Raw genomic sequence first — 24137 nt, forward strand, 5'->3', positions numbered from 1 at the left:
TGGTCCGTATTATATTGTGGTCGACTGTACTTATGCTTAAGCCTTGGAACATTTAGGATGCAAAATTGAAAGACAGTTTAAAACCGAAGCTGGTGACTGCCAGCATGGAGTGCAGCACAGATGGCACACGTGGGCCTGGAGGGCAGTGTTGCCATTTTAGCGATTTTGTCGCTAGATTTAGTGACTTTGTACCCTATTTAGCGACCGACTTTACTAATTTAGCGACCAGCGACTTTTTTGGCGGAATGTTTTGAGTTTTGGCGAAAATTTAGCGTCTTGAGCTTTTTGAAATAATTTTGGCATTTCGAAGTGGTAAACTCTTACCGCCCTAAACTAATAATAAAAGAAACCTGTTTTTCACTAAATACACCAGACGGCATCACACGCTGATGGGCTATAAAGTCAAAAGCGGGGGTGCTGGGGTCATACAGTTGGCGCTAAGTCGCTCTGCAAGCTGAGCGTGTCCCTCTCGGAAAGGATGAAGGGGGAACGGAATGTGCCGGCCTTTAGCAGCCGTGTCGTGTGTCAGTGTCGCTGAGCCGTGGCCCCCAACAAGAAGCAGAGAATAAAGACTTCCTTTTTTTTTTCCAATCCGGAGTCACGAGGCGGCGGGTTGAAGGTGGTGAGTGGGTGGGTGGGGTTGGGGGGGGGGCGCAGGGGAGCAAAGAAAGGGAGCGTGAGTCCTTTTGTCGATGCATCGGGACAGCAGAAGGAAAATTAACGAGTGAATTTAATTCGGCTAGCACGGCAGGCCACCGAGTACCAGACAAACGCGTAAAACATGAGTAGATCGAATAAAGCATACTTAACCCGTTCAACGATGCAGCGTTGGCTACAACTTTTTTTTTTTTTTATAGAACTATCATAGTCGTCACAGTTTTGATAACAGATCCTAGTTCTCATCTTAGGGCTCTTAAACACAGTTGGACTTCAAATTGACTTGAAATGTGTTTAACTATAATGTAGTTATAGCTTTTAGAATGTTAGCGATATTTTAGCGACATTTTCGAAAACTCTAGCGAATATTTAGCGACTTTCCGACTTTTGTTTAGCGCCACGTGTAAAAAAAAGATGGCAACACTGCTGGAGGGCAAAGCGATGTGAATGCTCGCTGTTGAATCACAGCGTGAAGACATTCCATCTGTATGACCTCTGCAGGTGGGAGGTGTTTGCGCTGTTGTTTTCTGCTTGGCACCATATCTGGTCTTGGGGAATAGCACGGAAGTGTGTGCTATGGTGTACAGATATAAAAACACCCAGGAAACATGTTTCAGGTTTGCCAGATGCTAATGGAGGGAGCCATGTAATTTCGCCACTCTAGTAGCCCAAGAGTACCCATACGCAATTATGAACGATGCCCCAAAACATGCAAAGGGAGAAAAGGCCATTAATATTTGTTTCAGCCACTATGAAAGGCACACAACACAGAAAAAGTGTAGAGTCATTTGTTCATAACAGATATGATCAATGACTGCGACTAACATATATTTTATGTTTCGGGAACATGAGCCGAGGACAGGTACATCATAAAGTGTTGAAGTGTTCCAAATAAATACATGAAACTTTGGGTAGTTCAAGTGATGCGTGGCTGATTATGTGCAATTTTTTAAACATTGGTGGGGGCAGTTCATTTTTTCCGGAAGAACATGAAGCCCTGAACTGGACATAGAAACTGCAGAATCATGCATGTGCTGTTAAGGACTGTTAACTGTGTTCCGCATGTGCTGTTAACTGTGTTCAGAGTGATGTCCGGTATCACCCTAAGGTGGGAGGGTCCAGGAACCCTAGCTCTTTTTTTTTTCTTTTTTGGTGGCCTTTTTTTTCTTGGCACTCTGATTATGTGAATAAAATTTTTGTGTGGTATTCTTTGTAAGGTTAGCTTATATATTTTAGCATATGTTCATAGCTCCTTTATTTATGCCTCCCCCCTCGGCATACGAAAGTCAGTTTTTTTTTTTCTAACTTTCAAGTGTTCCCTTCAGACGAAAATTGTATGACGAATGTAGTTGAATTTTTGGTTAACGAGTTGGTTAAACAGCGAACTCTTCACTTGACGCAGAATAAGAGGGAAAAAAAGGCACTGTCGAACAAGCTGCTGATGTGAGAAAAAAGTGTAATAGTAGCCATGTAATCAACAATCAAAAAAACTTCCCATTTCCAAAAAAAGAATATATATATATATATATATATATATATATATATATTGTCACGGGGTCGTGACGTCGACGAAGATAGCAGTCAGCACGTCCGAGATGAAACTGTTTATTTGGCCGAACTTGTGGCCGGGAAACTGATAGTCAAACTACAGCAATACACGCTGTACAATAATAGCGGCGAACGGGGCGTCGACCGTCGATCAACTGACAAGCAGTCAAGCGCGTCGGCTTTTATACAGGCGCTATCGAACTTTCCAGCGATATCGCTGTTGGCGGCGTTATCTCTCGACAAAGCTGGAACATTCTCGTGCGGCGCGTAATCTTAACGGATTGTTCCAAAACAATCGCGAAGCTTCCTACACATCACGGCGAGGCTTGCGCAGCGCGTTGCCCACAGTCTTTGTGGGTGAAGCTTCAACGCATGAAATAAAAGACTTGCGGCAATGCCCCCCTCTGAAAAAAGCATCGTCCCGATGCTTAAAAACAGAACATGAATACACGCAATACTAAAGAAAACAAATAAAGAAAGCAAACATTAGAGTCCTCAGGTGCGTTAACGAGCATAGTACGGTTTAAGGCGCACCACATGCACAACCTCGTAGTCGAGTGCGCCGAGACGTCGAAGTACCTTGTACGGTCCGAAGTATCGTCGAAGAAGCTTCTCGCTCAGTCCGCGTCGTCGTATTGGCGTCCAGACCCAGACACGGTCGCCGGGCTGGTATTCTACGAATCGTCGTCGAAGATTGTAGCGACGGCTGTCGGTGTGCTGCTGGGTCTTGATGCGCAGGCGGGCGAGCTGTCGTGCTTCTTCGGCACGCTGTAGGTAGGTGGTCACGTCGATGTTTTCCTCGTCTGTCACGTTTGGCAACATGGCGTCGAGCGTCGTTGCCGGGCTCCGTCCATAGACCAACTTGTATGGCGTCGTCTGCGTCGTTTCCTGTACGGCCATGTTGTACGCGAAGGTCACGTACGGAAGGATGGCATCCCACGTCTTGTGTTCGACGTCGACGTACATGGCCAACATGTCGGCGATGGTCTTATTTAGATGCTCGGTGAGGCCGTTGGTCTGTGGGTGGTACGCGGTGGTCCGGCGGTGGCTTGTGTGGCTGTATTCCAAGATCGCCTGAGTTAGGTCAGCCGTAAACGCTGTACCTCTGTCGGTGATGAGAACCTCTGGGGCGCCGTGTCGAAGGACGATGCTCTCAACGAAGAACTTGGCTACCTCAGCGGCACTGCCTTTGGGCAGGGCTTTTCTTTCGGCGTAGCGGGTGAGGTAGTCGGTGGCCACGACGATCCATTTATTTCCACAAGTCGACGTTGAGAACGGCCCCAGGAGGTCCATCCCGATCTGCTGGAATGGTCGCCGAGGAGGCTCAATCGGCTGAAGGAAGCCTGCTGGTCTTGTGGACGGTGTCTTTCGTCGCTGACAGTCTCGGCACGTCCTTACGTAGCGAGTGACGTCGGCGGCAAGGCGCGGCCAGTAGTACTTTTCCTGTACTCGTGCGAGCGTGCGGGAAAGTCCGAGGTGTCCAGCCGTCGGGTCGTCGTGCAGGGCATGCAGGATTTCTGGTCGCAGTCCTGAAGGTATAACGACAAGGTAGCTGGCTCGGGCAGGAGAGAAGTTCTTCTTTACGAGGACGTTGTTTTTCAAGGAAAATGATGCCAACCCTCGCCTGAATACTTTTGGGACAACGATGGTCCTGCCCTCCAGGTATTCAACTAGACTCTTCAGCTCCGGGTCGGCTCGCTGTTGTTCGGCTAAGTCATCGGTACTTATGGCTCCCAAGAAGCTGTCATCATCGTGGTCGTCGGGCGGTGGTGGGTCGACGGGAGCACGAGACAAGCAGTCGGCGTCGGAGTGTTTCTTTCCAGATTTGTAAACGACGGTAATGTCGAATTCTTGAAGTCGTAGGCTCCACCGTGCGAGCCGACCTGAAGGGTCCTTCAAGTTAGCTAGCCAACACAATGCATGGTGGTCGCTCACAACTTTGAAGGGCCTGCCGTAGAGGTAGGGGCGAAACTTGGATGTAGCCCAGATGATCGCTAGGCACTCCTTTTCCGTTGTGGAATAGTTCGTTTCTGCCTTTGATAGCGACCGGCTAGCATAACTGATGACCCTTTCCTGCCCGGCAGTCTTCTGCACAAGGACTGCGCCGAGTCCTACGCTGCTTGCGTCGGTGTGGATTTCCGTATCGGCGTAATCATCGAAATGCACTAGTATCGGAGGCATCTGAAGGCGTCGTTTCAGTTCTTCAAATGCTTCGATTTGCGCAGTTTCCCACTTGAGGGGGGACACTGCGCCTGAAAACTTTTCTTACAATTCTTTACCAATTTAAATCAAACTCGCTGAGTTTATGTATATTTGTGTGCTGATTTCAAATATGCAATTTGTTTCCTAATACAATGTGTAGTTTTTTAATTCCATGTGCCATTTTGGGAGCCCCAGTATGCCCAAACTGAGAGAGTTACAAAGTAATTAGGCACATTAGAATGACCTGGAATGAGTACAGAGTGCAAGAAAACAAGAATGGATGTTCTAAGGCCATTTGAACAAAAATTGTGGCATGTTGAATATTTGTGGCTGAAATCCCAGCTTGGAGTAAACTAATTTGGAATGTTCATCGTGCCATAACTTTTGTTCAAATAGGTTTAGGACATCCATTCTTGTTTTCTTGCACTCTGTACTCATTGCAGGTCATTCTGATGTGCTTAATTACCTTGTAACTCTCTCAGTTTAGGCAAACTGGGGCTCCCAAAAAGCATATGAAATGTCTGATATTTTAAAAACTACATGTTATACTAGAAAAATAATTGCATATTTGAAATCTGCACACAAATATGCATAAACTCCGCAAGTTTCATCTCAATCGACAAAGAATTTTAAAAAAAATTTCAGGACCCATGTCCCCCCTTGAATGGCACGTCGGTCTTCGTGAGGTGAGTTAGCGGCTCGGCGATTCGTGAAAATTCCTTGACGAAGCGCCTGTAGTAGGCGCACAAGCCGAGAAAACGGCGCACGGACTTGGTGTCGCTGGGTGGCGGGAAGGCAGCGATGGCAGCTGTTTTCCGCGGGTCTGGACGAACACCATCCCTGCTGATAACGTGACCCAAAAACAAGAGCTCCTCGTACGCGAAGCGGCACTTTTCAGGCTTCAAAGTGAGGCCGGAGGTCTTGATTACTTCAAGTACAGCTTCAAGGCGCCGGAGGTGTTCGTCGAAGCTTGAGGCAAACACGACGACGTCGTCCAAGTACACGAGGCACGTCTGCCACTTCAAGCCAGCCAGCACTGTGTCCATAACACGTTGGAATGTCGCAGGTGCCGAACAAAGACCGAAGGGCATGACCTTGAACTCGAAGAGGCCGTCTGGTGTTATAAAGGCCGTCTTTTCTCGGTCTCTCTCGTCGACTTCGATTTGCCAGTAGCCGGTCTTCAGGTCCATCGACGAAAAGTACTTCGCGTTGTGGAGTCGATCCAGGGTGTCGTCTATCCGTGGAAGAGGGTACACGTCCTTCTTCGTGATTTTGTTCAGGCGACGATAATCGACACAGAAACGTAGGGTTCCATCCTTCTTCCTCACTAACACTACGGGAGACGCCCACGGACTCTTGGACGGCTTGATGATGTCATCGCGTAGCATTTCGTCGACTTGCTTCTTAACGGCGTCCCTTTCTCGCATCGAAACCCGGTAGGGACTCTGACGGAGTGGTCGAGCATTTTCTTCCGTTATGATACGGTGTATAGCAAGGGGCGTTTGCCGGACCCGTGATGACGACGAGAAACAGTCCTTATATTTCTTCAGAAGGCATCGGAGCTGTTGGTGTTGGCGCGCGGGAAGGCTTGGGTTTACGTCGAAGGATGGCTCAGGCATTGCGGTTGTCGTTGTAGCTTCGTCAGAATCTGAAAAGGCAAACGCATCGCTGACAGCCAAGATTTCTTCGATGAACGCAATCGTCGTGCCCCTGCTCAGGTGTCTGTATTCTTGGCTGAAATTCGTTAGCATCACGCTTCCTTTCCCTTCATACAGCCGAGCAATGCCTCTTGCGACGCAAATGTCACGGTCTAGCAGCAAACCCCGATCGCTCTCGATGACACCTTCGATGCATTCAGCCGTTTCGGTGCCGACGGGAATTATGATGCTGGATCTAGGAGGAATGGTGACTTGATCCTCGAGCACGTTCAGGGCATGTTGACATGGGTTCGTATCCAGCGGTGTCGCTTTCTCCGACGATAGGGTTATCGACCTGGTTCTTAAGTCGATGACGGCGCCGTGGTCACTTAGGAAGTCCATTCCAAGTATCACATCCCTGGAGCAGTTTTGTAGGATTACAAAGCTCGCAGGATAAATCCGGTTGTTCATAGTGACTCTCGCCGTGCAGACACCAATCGGCGTTATTAGATGGCCTCCAGCGGTCCGGATCTCGGGGCCTTCCCAAGCAGTCCTAACTTTCTTCAACTTTGCTGCGAACGGCCCATTGATGACGGAATAGTCGGCTCCAGTATCGACGAGAGCGGTGACGTTGTGGCCGTCGATCAGAACGTCGAGGTCGCTAGTCCGCCGACTTGCGTTGCGGTTACGTCGCGGTGTCGGGTCACGGCTACGTCGGTTTGCACCGCTGCTTCCGCGTTGCGTCGTCAGGTCTGCTTCCGGTCGCAAAGTTTCGTCTTCAGGACGTCGACGTCGTTCGGCATGCGGCGGGGGCTCGGAACTTCGTCGCTGTGTCGTCGTCGACGGCGGAGGATCTTCAGGATTTCGTCGTTCAGCAACCGCACCTCCACCGGTTGCTGCCCTTAGTTTTCCGGATATGGGCTAGGCGACCGGCCCCGGTTTGGGCCAGTGTACTGCCGGCGGTGCGACGACCTTCCCGCTCACCGTCGCCCGGCCGCTACATGTCATCGCACCGCCGGCAGTACACTGGCCCAAACCGGGGCCGGTCGCCTAGCCTATATCTATATATATAGTTTGACTATCAGTTTCATCTCGGACGTGCTGACTGCTGTCTTCGTCGACGTCACGACCCCGTGACATCTGGTGGAGGTGCGGGGTATTGCGATGGGCGACAGGAGGACGGTAGGGTGTCGGTGGTGGTGGCGGCGGCGGCGTCTGGCGGCGGAACTGCTGCGGCGACGCGGCGTCTTGACGTGGACGAGGAGCGGGGGCGTTGCGTCGGGCTGCTGCAGCATAGTTCATTGCTTGCAGCTGCGGCTGCGCTGCATCGGGGGTGCCCAGCGACTGCTGGATTTCCTCGTGGACCATGTCGGCGATCGAATCTGCTTGAGGCTGCGCTGAAGGCAACAGCTTGCACAGCTCCTCCCGCACTATCGCTCTGATGGTTTCCCGTAGGTCGTCGGTGCCTAGCGAGTACGCTTCGGTGTAGCCTGTCGACAGTGTTGAGCGGTTGTATTGCTTCGTCCTAATCTCGAGGGATTTTTCAATTGTTGTAGCCTCCTTTAGGAATTCGGTGACAGTTTTCGGTGGGTTCCGCACCAATCCTGCAAAGAGGTCTTGTTTCACTCCCCGCATAAGGAAGCGGACCTTTTTTATCCTCAGGCATGGCAGCATCGGCCAGGCGGAAAAGTCGCGTCATCTCTTCCGTGTAGATAGTGACCGTCTCATTCGGTAGCTGTACTCTTGTCTCCAGCAAAGCAGCGGCCTTTTCCTTGCGGACGATGCTCGCGAAGGTATTGAGGAACGTCGTCCGAAAGAGGTCCCAGGATTGAAGGCTCGATTCATGGTTTTCGAACCACGTTTTTGCGGCGTCTTCTAAGTAGAAGTAGACGTGGCGCAGCTGCTTCTCAGTGTCCCAATGGTTGAAGGTGGCGACTCGCTCGTACGTCTCCAGCCAGCTCTCCGGGTCTTCAAACGACGATCCACGGAAACTCGGTGGCTCCCTTGGCTGTTGCATCACTACCGTTGTAGGTGGCAGGGGGTCTGTCATCGTCTCGGCGGTCGATGTGACGGTCTTCGGCTGCCTGGCGTTTTCGGGAAGGAGCCCGTACTCTGGTTGTAGTCCCTTCTGCTGCCGGCTGGTTCGAGGATCCGGGTTGTCCTTAGAGTCGTCTTCTTCGTGGCTTGGGCTTGGGTCAGCGCTCCGCGGTGGCGTCCGGATCATGAAGCAGCACCTCCACCAGATGTCACGGGGTTGTGACGTCGACGAAGACAGCAGTCAGCACGTCCGAGATGAAACTGTTTATTTGGCCGAACTTGTGGCCGGGAAACTGATAGTCAAACTACAGCAATACACGCTGTACAATAATAGCGGCGAACGGGGCGTCGACCGTCGATCAACTGACAAGCAGTCAAGCGCGTCGGCTTTTATACAGGCGCTATCGAACTTTCCAGCGATATCGCTGTTGGCGGCGTTATCTCTCGACAAAGCTGGAACATTCTCGTGCGGCGCGTAATCTTAACGGATTGTTCCAAAACAATCGCGAAGCTTCCTACACATCACGGCGAGGCTTGCGCAGCGCGTTGCCCACAGTCTTTGTGGGTGAAGCTTCAACGCATGAAATAAAAGACTCGCGGCAAAATATATATATATATATATATATATATATATATATATATATATTTGTTTGTTTAAGGCCAACCTGGTAATGCCGATATTTTCCTCGTAGACCAAAATCCAGGCAACTGCGGAATATCAGTGCTGTGTTAGTGTGAAAGTTGTGCTAAGCCATCTTCAGCTGTGGCATAATTAATGCACTCTTGTATGGCATATGAACAGATCCTGCACCTTAGTGTTTTATTCCCACCTCATCTTGTTACATATGACATAACAAGATGGGATATCTTGCATGGAAGTGTGATTTTTTTTTTTTTTTTAATATTATAGTACAACTTGTTATTTGGGCAGCAGAAGGGCAACACCAGTAGTATACCTTGGAGTCCCTGTGGTAACTAAACGAAATTGTTGTTGTTCACGCTAGGCCTCCAGGGTCCTGTTCGTGGTGTTGGTGGGCCTTCGGCCCAAGTAATGGCCCCGCAAGCAGGCCGTGGTGGTACTCCCTTACCACCAGGAGCAGTGGGTGTGTCTGCCCCACCGCAAGTGCGCCCGCCTGCAGCTTTAGGATTGCGAGCACCTCCTGGCATGATGGGCGGACCTCCTGGTATGATGGGGCGGGGCATGCCTCCACCACCACCAGGTGGGATACCTATGGCTGGCCGGCCTCCTATGGGACCTCCTCCTCCGGGCATGCGTGGCCCCCCTCCTCCAGGCTTGATGAGAGCAGGTGAGTGTGCACACAGGAATCTTATTTAATTCTGGTACCATATTGGCTGGTACCCTTACTGGCTCATTTGATCCTAGCTGTAACTGTCTGCTATTTTCGCAGCTTCTTACCACCTGCTTTATCGGCCAGCATTGCAGTTACTAGAGTACCCTCATTGCCGGACATAAGCATGTGAATTTGTTTTGCCCCTGTTGACTCCAGTGTCATGTTGGTAAGCATGTCAAAATTGAAGTTTGATCGGCACCGTTGATCTGCCCAAGTTTATAAGCAAAGTGTTGCTGTGTTACAGCAACAAAACGTACTTCTGAAAAGAAATCTGATTTTCCTCGAAAACCTCTGGCACACGCCAGTCTGCCTGCGCCGTGAAAATTTCCTTGCTCTTCACGTACAGGGTAATCCAATTCCGTTTAGCTTTGAACTCACTTTTTGAAAGGCCTCGATGCCTGGCAAGTTTGGTAGCCTTTACCTTGAGCACATCGGTAGTCAAAGGCACATGGTCCACTGTGGTCTCACTAACTGAGCCAGCTCATTTTCATGATACTGAAATCACCCTGTTTGCAATCTGTGTGCAATCTGGATTACTTGCTGTCAAAAATAGATTTTCAGTTTTCGCCATTTGTGAACGCATGTCTCTGGTATGCCTAAATGACAATATGTCTCCTTTTCGTCGCTCTCTTCCAGGCATAGAGTAACTTTATGCTTGAAGGGACACTGAAGATAACTTTTTTCTTGTATCCGTAAATTACCGTTTCACAATATCAAAAGCTCAACTCTTGCCACAACAAGACGCTTCACGAGCGAGAAAACACGGAAAAATACAATGCAAGTTTGAAGTTTCCGCACCAACTCGCTGTGACATCATAGATTTTGATGGCATCTATTAGGGTCTACGTTGTTCTTGATCTGTGAAAATGAAGTATGTTGCCCTCTGAGGGGGCCAGCCACTAAACATACCCAGTTTCATCAAATTTTGTTGAGCCAGTGTGGCTAAAGTACAGGGGAAAAAAACAAATTTGTGACGTCATGCTTGCGTTCATTTGCAGACATTGCGGCGTAAAATTCAGCCCTTTGAGGGTTGAATTTTTTTGCCAGATGTGACACCCCAGGGTTGATTTTTTTTATTGCCAATTTAAATTCTTTAGACGAATCTATTTGAGAAAAATAGTCGTAATTTTTAAAGGGTTACCATAACGTGACAGAAAAATAGTTTGTGTTGTTACATACACATGGTTTATTCATGAGTACGAGTAACAGCAAGATAAATTCTAAAAAAGCTTATATGACTTTAAAAATGATGCGTTGCAACAAACATAGTTCACAGATGTACAAAAATAAGTGCACGAAGTGGCGTTACAGTAAAAGCTCGTTAATTCGACACCCGTTAATTCGGAAATTCGGATAATTCGGACGGCTCTATTGGTCCCGGCCGAAGTGCATGTTAATCTATGGGACCACACCTTCGTTAATTCGGCAGAATTGGGCTCCGCACCGCTTAATTCGGACAAATTCTGACGGCTGCCGCTACACAAATGTGTGGTAAAGCAGCGCTGGCACCACTGGCGCGAAACCGAAACGTGAGTGACATCGCCATCGTCATCAACTAGTGGGGGCGATCGGAGCGTCACCGAACGTCGGCGTCTTCTTTCTTCGCTCCCTTCGCTCCACTACACACTGTAGGTCCATTCGATTCACCCTGCACTATCTGAACTGGTTCATGGTGGTGACGTCAGAGTGCCGTCGTCGTGCAGGGAACGTTTCAGAAAGTGCAGCAGCAACGAGATGCCGAAACGAATACGAGAGTGCAGATGTCGTGCAAGCCCTCTGCTACAGTCGGCTGTTTTGCGAATTGTGGAGGTTGTGATTCGTAAAAGTCGCCACCGCTTACGCTGCCTGGCATTTCAAACTACCGGAAAACATTCAGTGACGAATTTGTTGGACGCCGTTAAAATAGCCACGAATGCAGCCGGCTGCGTCGTCTGCTGCGGTTACAGCCATCTTGTGCTGCACGGACTCGGCACTACCTCATGAGTAAGTGCAGGGAATTCGTGAACTAGCCTTGCACGATGGCTGCACTTTTTCGAAACGAATACCGCGGTGCCGACGCCGCCATGTTGAACTCGTGAAACGAATGCCGGAGTGCAGCGCCACCGTGAACCGGTTCACGAAGTGCAGGTGAAACGAATGGACCTTGTAGCTCCACTGCGCCTCCGACGCCATTTTCCCTTGTGTTGTGTCGGCACCGTCTCTTCTTGCGGAGTTCTTGTTTTTTCCCGTTGTGACCGTGTTTACATGTGAGGCCCGAGCATGCGGCAGTAGCCGACGGTGGCATCGACAAGGTATCAGCAGAGTCCACCGACGGTCACTGCCCGACCTTCGATGCTGTCCTTCCTAGAGCAATGCACGGGCCCGGGCCGGGCCGTCCGAAGCGTTTTCCGGCGGGCCCGGGCTGGGCTCGGGCTCGAAATTGCGGGCCCGGGCCCGGGCTTGAAGCCGCGGGCCTGGGCCGGGCCCGGGCTTGAGGCTGCGGGCCAAGCCGGGCTTGGACCCGCTCATTAAAAGGCGTAAGTCGGGCCTTCGAGCACACGCGAATGTTATGCACTCCATGGTCTAAGGTATACTGTGCCAAGCTGAAGTGACACGTGTATATATATTAACAGCACTAACAATGGGCCAGATCACTTGTTGTTCCCATGGGAGGCATAAAGATTTCGGTCTTTTATTCGAGGTTGACACATACGATACATTTCATTTATATTCCTTGGTATTATGTGCCAAAACCACGATATGGTTACGAGGCACGCCGTAGTGGCACCGGATCAATTTTGACCACCTCGAATTCTCTAACGTGCACCTAAAGATAAGTATATTTATGGGTGTTCTTGCATTTCGCCCCCACCAATTTCACCCCCACCACCAGGCCGCGGGAATCGCACCCGCGTCCTAGGACTTAACAGCGAAACAGCTGAACCGCTGAGCTACCACCGTGGGCAAAGCAGCATTTCAATGCATGTACACACCGGATTTTCCGTCCGATCGCCCGCTACAAAGCGCACGGCATCATTAATAATCATCATCAACTAATAGCCTCAAGCGGGCCCGGGTCGGGCCTGGTCATCAACAATCGCGCCCTGGATTAGTTTAGCAATGAACGCCCGGGCCCGGGCCGGGCTTGGAACGACGGGCCCGGGCCGGGCTCGGGCTGGGTACGGTCAAGTACGCCCGGGCCGGGCTCGGGCGGGGTTCGGTCATGTACGCCCGGGCCGGGCCCGCGCTTGGAACCACGGGCCCGGGCTGGGCTCGGGCTTCATGAAGCGGGCCCGGGCCGTAAAATCCGGCCCGTGCAGTGCTCTAGTCCTTCCCACAGATATGACCCTTCAGGACTACATCGCGATTGATGATTGTGTCGCCACGACTGGTCTCCTGCCCGATCAAGAAATTATTAATGATGTCGCGACCTCATCGCACCTCACGGGAAGTCTCGGAGGCGCTTTTGATATTAGAGGGCGTTTGCCTGAGCACTTCCGACAGTTTGCGTGCTGTTGGCCATTTGGGAAAGTTAAGAAAAATTGTAATGTAAGCCGGAATCTGCGTGAAAACGCAGACGACCATTACAAAATACTTCAGCAAATAAAGGTATGCTTCTCCAACTTGATTTTAATGTTGTTTTTCCTGTTCATTCGTTAATTCTGCATTCGGTTAATTAGGACATTTTTTACGGTCCCGTGAAATCCGATTTAACGAGCTTTTACTGTATATGGAAACGGAGGGAGAAAAGTCACCTTGATCAGTCAACATAGTCTCGCCGTGCACGCCTTTGAGATGTCGCTCGTTCATCAACCAAGACTTACCGTATTTACTCGAATCTAACGCGCACCTTTTTTCCGGTAAAACGAGTCCAAAAATCGCGTGCGTGTTAGAATCGAGTACCGAAAAAAAAAAAACTCGGGTTATCATATTGCCATCGGCATTTCAAAATGGCCGCCTCCTACGCGCCTTGGCCGTTTCTCGTGTGCTGAGAAGATTGTCATCCCGTTCTGCGTTCGCATCGACGGCATGGAAGTGCGGACTCCAAATACTGGACGAGTGCTCCACGATGCCGCATTTAAAAGAATAGTTATTACATGTGCAGAGACGGACGGAAATCGGGCCGCATCGCGGTCGTTCGGAGTTCCCGAAATGTGCGTGCGAGACTGGCGCAAACAGAAGCAGAAGATTTTTTACAGCAAAGCTTCACGAAAAGGTTTCAGTGGACCAAAGCAGGGCCGGTTTCCCGAAATCGAAGAGCGTTTGCAGAAACAAGGAGTTGTCCGACAGCGACGAGGACTTATCCATTACGCGACTCGTATTGCCGCCGTAGTGGTGACAGTTTTAGCGGCAAGGCCCGCTTTTTGACTTTGTGTTTTACCTTTTTGAAACTTTACTTCTTTAAAACGCAAGTACTCGTTCTTCTGAATGTGCGAAGTTTGAGTCCTACGGACTTTTTTTGTTCTTTTCTCTCACAAAAAATGGGTGCGCGTTACAATCGATGTATTACTTTTTTCTTTTTTTTGGTCGCGGAAAACGGGTGCACGTTACAATCGAGGGCGCGGTAGAATCGAGTAAATACGGTAACTCGTAAGTACCGTATTTATTCGAATATAGGTCGACCTTTTTTTCTCAAAAATGTTGCCCATAATCAGCGATCGACCTATATTCGTGACCAAAGAATCTCGACCTATATTCGCGATCAAAGCGACCAAAAGCACCGCACCTATGGCGTTCAACTGCCGCGCCTGCTGTTCTTCAAGCAGTTCCTGCTACATACGCACATTATATACCATAAAATCTGGTATAAAAACCGTACCCGTTCGCCTTTTCCGACTAAGTAACTAAGAAAAAAAAGTTATTTGTGCAATAGCTGCACACCGCCTTTTCAAAGCCCCCGCGAAATGCAGCCGCTCCGCCATGTTTGCGCTGGAACCCGTGATTTCCCTAGGTAGGCCGTGAAGTCCCTAGCCCCCTAGCCGTGCTGCCTGCCGACGCGCAGCCGCACTGGCCTGGCCTAAGGCCTCACTTTTTGTTTGTTGTTCGATCTGACGTGACGGTTCGCATTTGCAAATGCGCGGTTGGACGGTGTCACGTCGGTAGAGCTACACAGCTGACTTCAAGCGTCAAGTGATACTTTTTGCCGAGAATTCCAGCAATTGTGCCGCTCAGCGTGAGTTCGACGTAAAAGTTGATTAGGGATTGGCGGAAGCAGCGGGACCGACTGTTCGCGTGCAATGGATAGCGTCGTGCTTTTCGCGGCCCAGGAACTGCCAGGCATGACGCTCTTGAAAAAGAACTGAGGCTCCGGGCGTCAAGGAGGCCCTGCAGAAGGCCAACAGACCTGGTCGTCATACCGCTAGGTATGACGTCCCGGCTACATTAAGGACCGGGTGGCGAAGAGTTACAAAGAGTGGCTTGAAGGAGGATGCTGCAATGACACCGACGGGACGCCGCGAGAAGGGCTTCCCTCAATGAAGTTGCGACGTGGGTGAAAGACGCGCGGAAAGACTTGCCAGCGGAAATGATCGTGACTGGCTTTAAAAAGTGCTGCATTTCCAACGCAATCGATGGCAGCGAAGTCGACGTCATTTCGGATGCCGAGGATGCCTGCGAAGAATCCGACAACCTTCCTTGCACATCTGACGAACATGACACTCCCGGCAGCGACTAGGGCGCTAAGTTAATTGTAAATAAAGGTGTGCTATGTTTCAATTTTCCTGTTTCTAAAAAACATGGGTCGACCTATTTTCGAATATTTTTTTTTTATTTCTCGTAGAGCGCTATAAGTAGGGGTCGACCTATATTCGTGCCCGACCTATTTTCGAATAAATACGGTAACTCCTCGTATGATGGGCTGACATCCAATGAATCAGATTGCAATTTGGAAGTCAAGTAGCGATTAGGAGGAATCGCTGCTCGACTTGCTTGCAGCAGAATAACTGGCACGCACTTCCATAGCACAAGTTAACTGTGCGGGAGAGCGCATTGAAGAAAACTGTACGGTTGTGCGCGCATCCAGAAAGCAAGAACAAGTGAGGAACATATACAGTGAACTCCCGTTAAGACGAACTCGACTTGGTGTAAGACGAATTCTCACACTGGACCATTTGTTTGGTTTCCCATAGACTCTATGCAAAAAAAATTCGCTTAAAGGGACACTAAAGGCAAATATTAAGTCGACGTTGATTGTTGAAATAGCGGTCCAGAAACCTCGTAGTGCTACTTTTATGCCAAGGAAGTGCTTATTTTGAAATAAAATCACGTTTTTAGTGGTCCGCATCGCATTAGCGCGCTTCAAATCTCCCGCCTGAAAATACGACTTTCATACGTCACTGCTGCCGTGCCCAACGTTGCCCGCTTTTACTGCGCGGCCGCCAACACTAGTAGCAGCAGAGCGGAAGTAGCGGGACCCACAGTAGCAACAACGGCCATCGAAGCCATCGAAGCTTGCCGCAGTCCCGCAGCGAGCACACACGCAGAGGTTTTGACTGTTCAGCACACTGGCGCAATGGCATAACACTAAGCCACATCGAGCGTAAGGGTTCATTCCGCGGCACCCAGTGAAAAGACACACCGGTTTCCTTGCTGCAGCACTGGCGTTGTGCACCATTCGGGCATCCGGCAATATCACATGCATGCGGCATTTTGTCGAACTTTCAGTCAGAGCGACTTTCACGAGCGCGCAAAACACACGCGGCAGTACGCGATCCCGAAACTACCACTGAGACACGACCGCGTGAGCGAAGCAGGGCGCCGGACGAGGCGCAGTTTGGCGAAAACGGAACCTTTGAACCACGTGCGCCGTTCCCCATATGGCAACGCCACGGAGGTTCTTTTTTCCATGAATCAAGCGGAAACTAACAAACAGCATTTTATTACGTCTTTTGATGCTCGGAAGGTTCTTTTTTTACTGCTGCTAGTTTGATTACTAGTGATTTATTGTAGGCCGACTTCCATACGTCATCGGGATCACTTCGAAAATATCCCACCCGTTGCGCTCATCATGTGATAAATTTAGCTTAATTTCTCGGTAAGTAGGGCACTGCTGTTGATAATATTGCCGTTTTAGAAGTTGTCATACATTGGGCTTTCACTCTGACATAAATTGTTATTTGCCTTTAGTGTCCCTTTAAGATGAACCGCCCAACTGTACTCTTCTGCTTTTTTTTTTAATTTATTTTACTTATACATACTGCTGGCCACATTTGGGCCCAAGCAGGAGTGGTAACGAAAAAATCTTCATATTACATAAGTGGCAAACATGGTACATGGTCATTCAAAAAAAGAAAATAAGTAAAAATACAAAGAAATAGTAATCACACAACGTTGCTTTCCGCACACATAAGTTCAAAAATACAAAGTAAATCGTGCGACGTGGATTGTGAACACTTTAAACACCAAAGTTGATACAGTAGAACCCCGCTGTTACGTTCCTCACTGCTGCGTTTTCCCGGCTGTTACGTCGTTTTCCGCCGGTCCCGGCATAGCTCCCATAGGATACAATGTATTGGGAACCCCGCTGTTACGTCGTAGCTGTCGGACCGTTCCCGTATGATACATCGCGAAGTGCGCTCGGAGCCGACCGAGTGACTACCAAAGAGAGCGGCCATGGTGCATTTTCACGCAGCTTGGCCTCGTTTGACCGTAATATTAGCCGCATGAGAGGCGCAAGCAACAGAATCTTTCAATTGATGCAAACAAAAGCATGGCCTTCGAGATTCAAATTGCAAAGATGGCGTCTATGACGTAACTGCTCGTGAAAGCAAGGCCTTCGAGATTGGCATTTACTATTGACAAAAGCATAGCCTTTGAGATTTGTATTGCACAAACATGGCGTGTATGACGTAATTGCTTGCGAAAGCAAGGCCTTCGAGATTGGCATTCACTTCTGCCATCGCGTTGGCGTAGACTCATCATCATCGTTATTTGCGGAGAACGGGAGGAGTTCGAGCTGGTTGGAGCTCGCATGGTCGCGCGTGCGGTTCGCAGTCGGACTCGCCGCGCCGGTCGTGATTGCGTGTGCTTAGTTCTTTCATGCCTACAGCTGTTGGTGTTTAAAAAATCACATACGTTGATTACATTTCTGTGGATGAGGCCGTCCTAAGCTCCGCGTTTCTATCCATCGACTAGATCGCGGCTGAGCGCGCCAATTTTCGTGCTGCTCGTAAGAATTGAAATAAAATTCTGTACCACTAAATATTTTGCCGTTTTTCCTGTTTTTCGTCTCTTACGTTTCCCGTCTCTTACGTTTATTTCCTACGGTCCCTTCAAAAACGTATCAGCGGGGTTCTACTGTATTTGCGATAGCATTAACAAATGCATCTGCTGAAGCAGAGGAAACTGCACTTTCGGGTAGTGTATTCCAATAGTCGATGGTAGCTGGAAATAGTGAGTACTTGTGTGAGTTTATGTGGCTTACGGATTGTCTCAGCATTTTACTCTGACCTGTTCGAAGGGAATGTCTGGTGAGACAGTGTAGGTATGCAGATTGATTTAATCTAAAGTGTCCATGATAGAGCTGAAAAATAAATTTTAACCTCGATATTATTCTGCGATGAACTAGCGTCTGTAGATTAGCTTTCATAATTAACTGGCTAACGCTGCTCTTTCTTGAATAATCTGAAAAGGCGAACCGAAGCGCCAGTTTTTGTACTCGCTCCAATTTATTGATAAGATATTTCTGGTGTGGGCTCCAAAATGAGTCCGCGTACTCTAGGCCAGGTCGCACTAAACATTTGTATGCTTTCAATTTGACAGATGATGGTGCCCCATGCAGTTTTCTTTTCAGCAATGTCAGTTTACCATGAGCTTTCCGACAGATCTCGTTAATGTGGGTTTCCCAATTTAGGTTATTCGTCAAAATTACCCCCAGATATTTTATATGCGAAGTGCCGGATAATGCGGTATTGCCTAGTGTGTATGCGAATTCAAGCGGGCATTTTTTATTAGTGAATGATATGAATTGTGTCTTCGTAGTGTTTAGCCTCATACCCCATACATTGCACCATCCCTGAATAGAACCTAAAGATTCATTTAGCCTAAGCTGATCTGTATGACTGTGTACGGGCTTATATATGACGCAATCGTCCGTGAACAAACGTATCTGTACTTCCGGGTGAATAATGTCTTGTATGTCATTTATATAAATTAAAAACAAAATGGGTGCTCATACCGTCCCTTGTGGCACTCCAGAAAACACACTCAGTTTTTCTGACGAACAGGAATTCACAGTGACACTTTGTTTTCTATTCGTAAGATAACGTGAAATCCAAGACACAGTGGCTCTGTCAATACCATAAGCATAGAGTTTGGTAATCAAGTCAGCATGAGGTACAACATCAAATGCTTTAGATAAATAAAAAAAAAATAGCATCAATTTGACCTCCTTCATTAAGCTCGTTGAGCAATGTCATGCTTAATTCGGCTAATTGTGTCACGGTTGACAATCCAGACCTGAAACAGTGTTGTCGATGGTACAAGAGATCGTTTTGGTCAAGGTGGGTAGCAATGGATTTATAAATGATGTGCTCCAAAACCGTGCAGCACGTACATGTGAGTGAAACTGGTCTGTAATTGTTCAGGTCTGATTTGGAACCGGATTTGTGAATTAGCACAACATTTGCACAGCGCCAATCATCAGGGATAGATGACATCTTCAAAGATACCTTGTAAATTTTGTGCAGATACTTCGATACCCAACCCGCGTACCTATGCAGAAAAATGTTTGTGATATGGTCAGGACCAGAACACTTTTTGATGTCTAATTTGCGTAGTAGACATAAAATGCCATCCTCACTTATCGTAATTTCCTGCATCGGCACCTTCAAGTCTCGTGTCTGTTAAGACCAACTCTCGCGGTAATCGACAACACTAGCGATTCTGAGAAACGAACGCTGCAGTCTTGGTGGGGCATTCAGGCGACCGAGAAAAAGCAAAACGGATGAAAAAAAAAAAGCGCTTCCTGGAGCAAAGACTCGAGCAAATTGCGACATGGAGGGCGCGAGATAAACGAAGAAGACCGGTCAGCGGATAAAGCCAGTATACCCTCTCACCCTCAGCCTGTGCGTGGGGCAGGTGTGGGCTTTATCAGCAAAGAAAGCAACAAAAAGAGTAGGGGGATTTACAACTCGGACCCCCAAGCCATTGCGTCCTTTTGTATCCCCCCCCCCCCCTGTTTCCCAGCTGGAGTACAAAGAACACAAGAGCTTGAGGCCCTTCCGCGGTGGTCAGAGGGTCAAACGCAAGGGGTCTGTGCATTACAATCGAGTACGAATCGCATTGTCATCGCCATCACACAATGGCGGCCGAGCACATGTATTTTGTGATCAATTCGCGTTGGTTCGCGTGGCACCTGTGCGCGTTGTATCTGTTCCCAGTGAAGTGCAAATTGTGATGAGCCACTTTGATTATGGAAGCGCACGACAAAGGGCGGCTATTTTGCACAGTGAATATAGCTGCGTCGTGTCTTTCGTGTGCGCGAGGCTTGTGACCGTGAGTAGCGCGATGGGATATGTTCAGCTGCACGTCGATCAGGGAAAGTTACTACGCGCCGAAAACGGGAAAATATCTGGACCTCGAAGAAAACCTTGCAGACTTTCTTAACCAACTCAGCGTATTCGCACTGTCCGTGAACTGTAGGTGGCGCGCAAGTCGACTCAAGATGGCTGTTCGAGGGTTGATAGGCGCTCCGGTTTGCCCGGAGAGACCCTTGTAAACACAGCTCTTGCGTGTTCTTCAGCGTGGTGCGACACGTTTTGCACGATGTACGACAGCAATTCACTTCCTTTTGCAAGGCCACTTTCATTAGGTGATGTTATGAGCCACATTGGAGCGGAAGACACAAGAATTAGATGCCTAATTGAAGGCGAAGCGGTGTTGAACACCCGCCACATTATATGCTGTGGAAAGAAAAGCTGCGACGCTTTGTCTGTTACGGCCCAAGGGCTGTGCGGTATACAGACATCGCACCTTAGATCGATGCCTGCATAGATTGATTGTCTGCATTGTACAGGCCTCCGACGCGCGCAAAACCGTTATCACGCGGGCACTTTTGATCACGGTCAGGGCCGATCTTGACTAGGCTCGGTCCGAATCAGGTGCTGCTACGCAATCTCTTGATCGAGATCAGGCGCAATCGAGATCACGACGATTGTTATTTTGGTGACGTCTACGCCGAACTCGACGTGGACCAGTTTCGACCAATCACTATTCAAAGATGCGATTCGGATCGGCTTTGATCACGATCAAATGTGCCCGTGCAATACTATTATTATAAATCGCTACGAGTAATATTTGATCGCATCGAAACAGCTTCACATGATTACGACCGAGCGTAATCCCGATGGCCCTGGCCGCGATCAGAAGTGCCCGTACAATGTCGAAGCTTATTGAAATATTTCACGGAATTCGCTTGTGTATCGAAGTCGGTATTGAATCTCTGTAAAAACAACTGCGAAGATCACACAAAAACAAGCAACTTGGCGTCCACTAGGTTTGCTCGCTTGCTTGCTTGTTCCTTAAACTTCCCGCAGTTTGCAGCAATTTTTTTTTTACTGTCCATCGCGTCACGCTAACGCGTATGGGCCTTTACGTCAATTAAAGCGAAAAGTGAAAGTGATTTCCACTTACCTGTATTGCTCCAGAAGAAATCACTGGGGATGAAATGTGCACTGCAGACCCGCATTGGCGGCGTCACAGGCTTACTGATAGGAAGCCTCACCACCCATTCCTTTCCTGGCCTTGGATCTTGCGGGAACGAATGGAGACTTATTTTCTTAGGGGCAGCTCGATTTGTGCACTGGGGCGCGCAGCACATCCGATTGCTGTTGTGCTTCTTGGCCATGACGCGCGTAAGAAGAGCACAAAGGCGCGAGGCATTTGACTAAAGCAGCCAAAACACGCGTCGTCTGCCTATCCTCCAAGAGTCGTTGCCGTCATGCGCCACGGTGCGGCGCGACAGTCTACGAACATCGCGAATAATGACTTTGTCAAGGCAACAACACGCGACCGAGGCGTATCCAGAAGTGATCTTAGAGCCAGCAAAACAGGCTCACAGAAGAAAAGGAACTGCCAGGACAATAAATTTTACACTCTTTGAAGAAAAATTGTGCTTCTCTCTTAATCGTGAACATAGGAGCGTGTTAGTTTTATCATGTAAATGTGGTAGCACATACCTTCATGAGCATTTTTATTTTTGAACACGCGAAATCGGGTGCTCGTAAGATTCGTCTAAATACTCTGCTTGAAGGCATAGTTTTTCTCTAGATGAGCCAAATAAATGATTTTTTTTTTCTTTTTGCCCCAATTGTAAGTCTACTCCATTCAGTGTTTTCAGGTAACATTTGGATGCACTTGGCATGTTAGCATGTCTCTTTTTGAGGGCACTTCTGATAAGCCGAACTCCTGATAAGACGAACAGATGACTGTGGTCCCTCAGAGTTCGTCTTAGCGATAGTCTACTGTATAATACAGTCTATGCCCGTTACAACGGACCCCCATAATCCGGGAAGAATATGTCTACTGTCCGTAGTATGCAGTATCCAAAAAAGGGGGAGGTAAGGCGATCGTGTTGCCACTATTGCATAGAAATGTTACGAAACGTAATTTTTGTATAATCGCGTTCTTGCCAGTAGAACAGCCGATACGAAATAATCTGACGAATTACGGCTATGAGATCAAAGATTAGACCAGTTTGACGCCGCACACCAGTGGCAGTTTGTACACAAGGGTCTGGTACCATAACCCCCCTTGAGGCAATTACCTTTTTCATTGTACGGGAAAGGTGCATGCAAGGAAATGAACTTCACTGAACATGACTTTTTATTTCACGAAATACTGAGTGATCAGGGCCTGCTTAGCTCCTGCCAGAGAAACGGTGGTCACCTTGTGTTACGCATTTCTGTGAGCTGCAGAACTTCCGTGGTGCAGTCGCCTTGCTTCTGCAGGAAATATCCTTTCAGGGCCTCAATGTAATCCATGGCCTGGGACAAAGAAATCTTAACAGGAGCTTCAGCCTCTTGGCTTGGTGGTGCTTATAAAATTTTGTTAACTTTAGAAATGCATGTGTGCGATATGCGATGGAATAGAATGGTTTTAGGTATGCATGCCATCGTTTGTGCAGCTGGAAGATCTTGGTGCAACAATGTTTGCAAGTTTTTCGCTGCAAGTGTGACTTCATTTATTTGCAGGCCCTCCTCCTCCTGGCATGAGACCACCACCAAGGCAGTGAAGGCAGATATTGACTATTCTCAAAGTGAGATGTATATATTCATTACTTTCTTCCACTCACCTTTGTTTTTTTTTTTTTTTTCACATGAATAAAAAAGTATGCATACCATTGGAGTTCAGATGTCCTTTATTGTTTATTGTTTTGTGCGTACAGATTCCGAACTGAAATTGTGGCCGTAGTATAGACTGGATCTAGTCGTGCCATGCAGATCATGAGCTATGTGCTGGGTGCACATACGTTATGCACATTTAGCACTTCACCTTCATGGCCATTTGACAGCTGCGAGCTCTGCAACTTGAAAAGCAAAAGTCCATTTTCTTTTTTAAGAAATGAGTCTTGTATGTCGTGATGAGCTGAGTTGCCACCCCACTCCTGTCAGGCATTTCACTTTTTTTGATACAAGCCACTAATTAGAGCATTTTGTTTTTCGCAAATGGAAACCCTGGAATAAAGTTAGCAGCAAAGGCAAAGATGTGTTGCAGAAGCCCGGATATTTTCCACAGTTTCCGTGTGCAGAAATTTACGAATTAGTTGATGTGTACTATTACAAAACAAATGTTATCTGACCTTGAGACGATGTATGCAACACTCTTGCAAGCTTTGGGGTCACTCATACCTGCAGCCATCTTCGAGAGGCCAGTCTAAAACCAAACATTGGATATGTTGCCCATCTAATAATGGACAACAAAATGTATATGCCAATTCATTGCCACAATACCTGCATGAAACGGCTGCGTGCATTTTAATGTACAATTTATTTGGTACCCTTCTGCACTTTAATGGTAACAGAGAGTTGCATGCTCATGCTACATTTAGGCCCGTTCGCATTTGTAATATTTTCAGTGAATCTGACCTTGCAGCTCTGCAACTCAATTCCATGAACGATGTATGGGGCAGAAAACTGCTAGAATTAACCTTTTGAGATATTTGTTTCAAGCACAGTGCCTCAGGGCAATACATCTAGTAGTTAGGTCCAACATTATAACTGTGCATGTTTTGTGCAGCTAAGTGTATATATGCACCGAGAAATCTGTAGTGGGACACCTTTTCTGGTCAAGTACTCAGATACTGCTCTGGGCAAGCTAACTCTGGCATAAAGGCCATAAAATGAGCCAGTTGGGGCATTCTCAGCATAGTTTGGCTTGCACAGGGCATGGCACGTTTGAAAAGAACCTCCAAGCAGGTATACTTGGGATTCAACAAATGATTATGTGGTTTTGATCCACGCTAACTGTGCATAATGTGATGGCCACTTAGCACGAGTTACCAGATGATACTTGCATTGGATAGTGGTAGATGCCAATGGTTTTTTGTCCTGTCGTGCATCACAGTATTTGTTGCAGCATGGTGCCTACAACATTGGCAAGTTGCTCTGTAGTACTAACTGCTGCCATTGGATAGCACGTGGCAAGGTTCCTTGGAATGCGAAGGAGCCTTTTAGATTATCTTCTATATGTATTACTGTACATTTAGTAAAACATATATATCATAGGC

General features: G+C 48.2%; 1 protein-coding gene across 1 annotated transcript in view; it reads left to right on the forward strand.

Annotated features, from left to right (window-relative positions):
- Positions 1-22711, forward strand: part of LOC119406972 (small nuclear ribonucleoprotein-associated protein B) — a 373302-nt gene extending 350591 nt beyond the window's left edge. The window contains exons 5-6 of the mRNA XM_037673794.2: positions 9086-9388; positions 22603-22711. Coding sequence (XP_037529722.1) covers positions 9086-9388; positions 22603-22643 — 344 coding nt within the window. The 3' untranslated portion in view covers positions 22644-22711. The remainder of the gene's footprint in view (positions 1-9085; positions 9389-22602) is intronic.
- Positions 22712-24137: the final 1426 nt, after the last annotated feature.

The sequence above is a fragment of the Rhipicephalus sanguineus genome, chromosome 1 (assembly GCF_013339695.2).
Source record: "Rhipicephalus sanguineus isolate Rsan-2018 chromosome 1, BIME_Rsan_1.4, whole genome shotgun sequence".
In the NCBI taxonomy this organism is placed as follows: domain Eukaryota; kingdom Metazoa; phylum Arthropoda; class Arachnida; order Ixodida; family Ixodidae; genus Rhipicephalus; species Rhipicephalus sanguineus.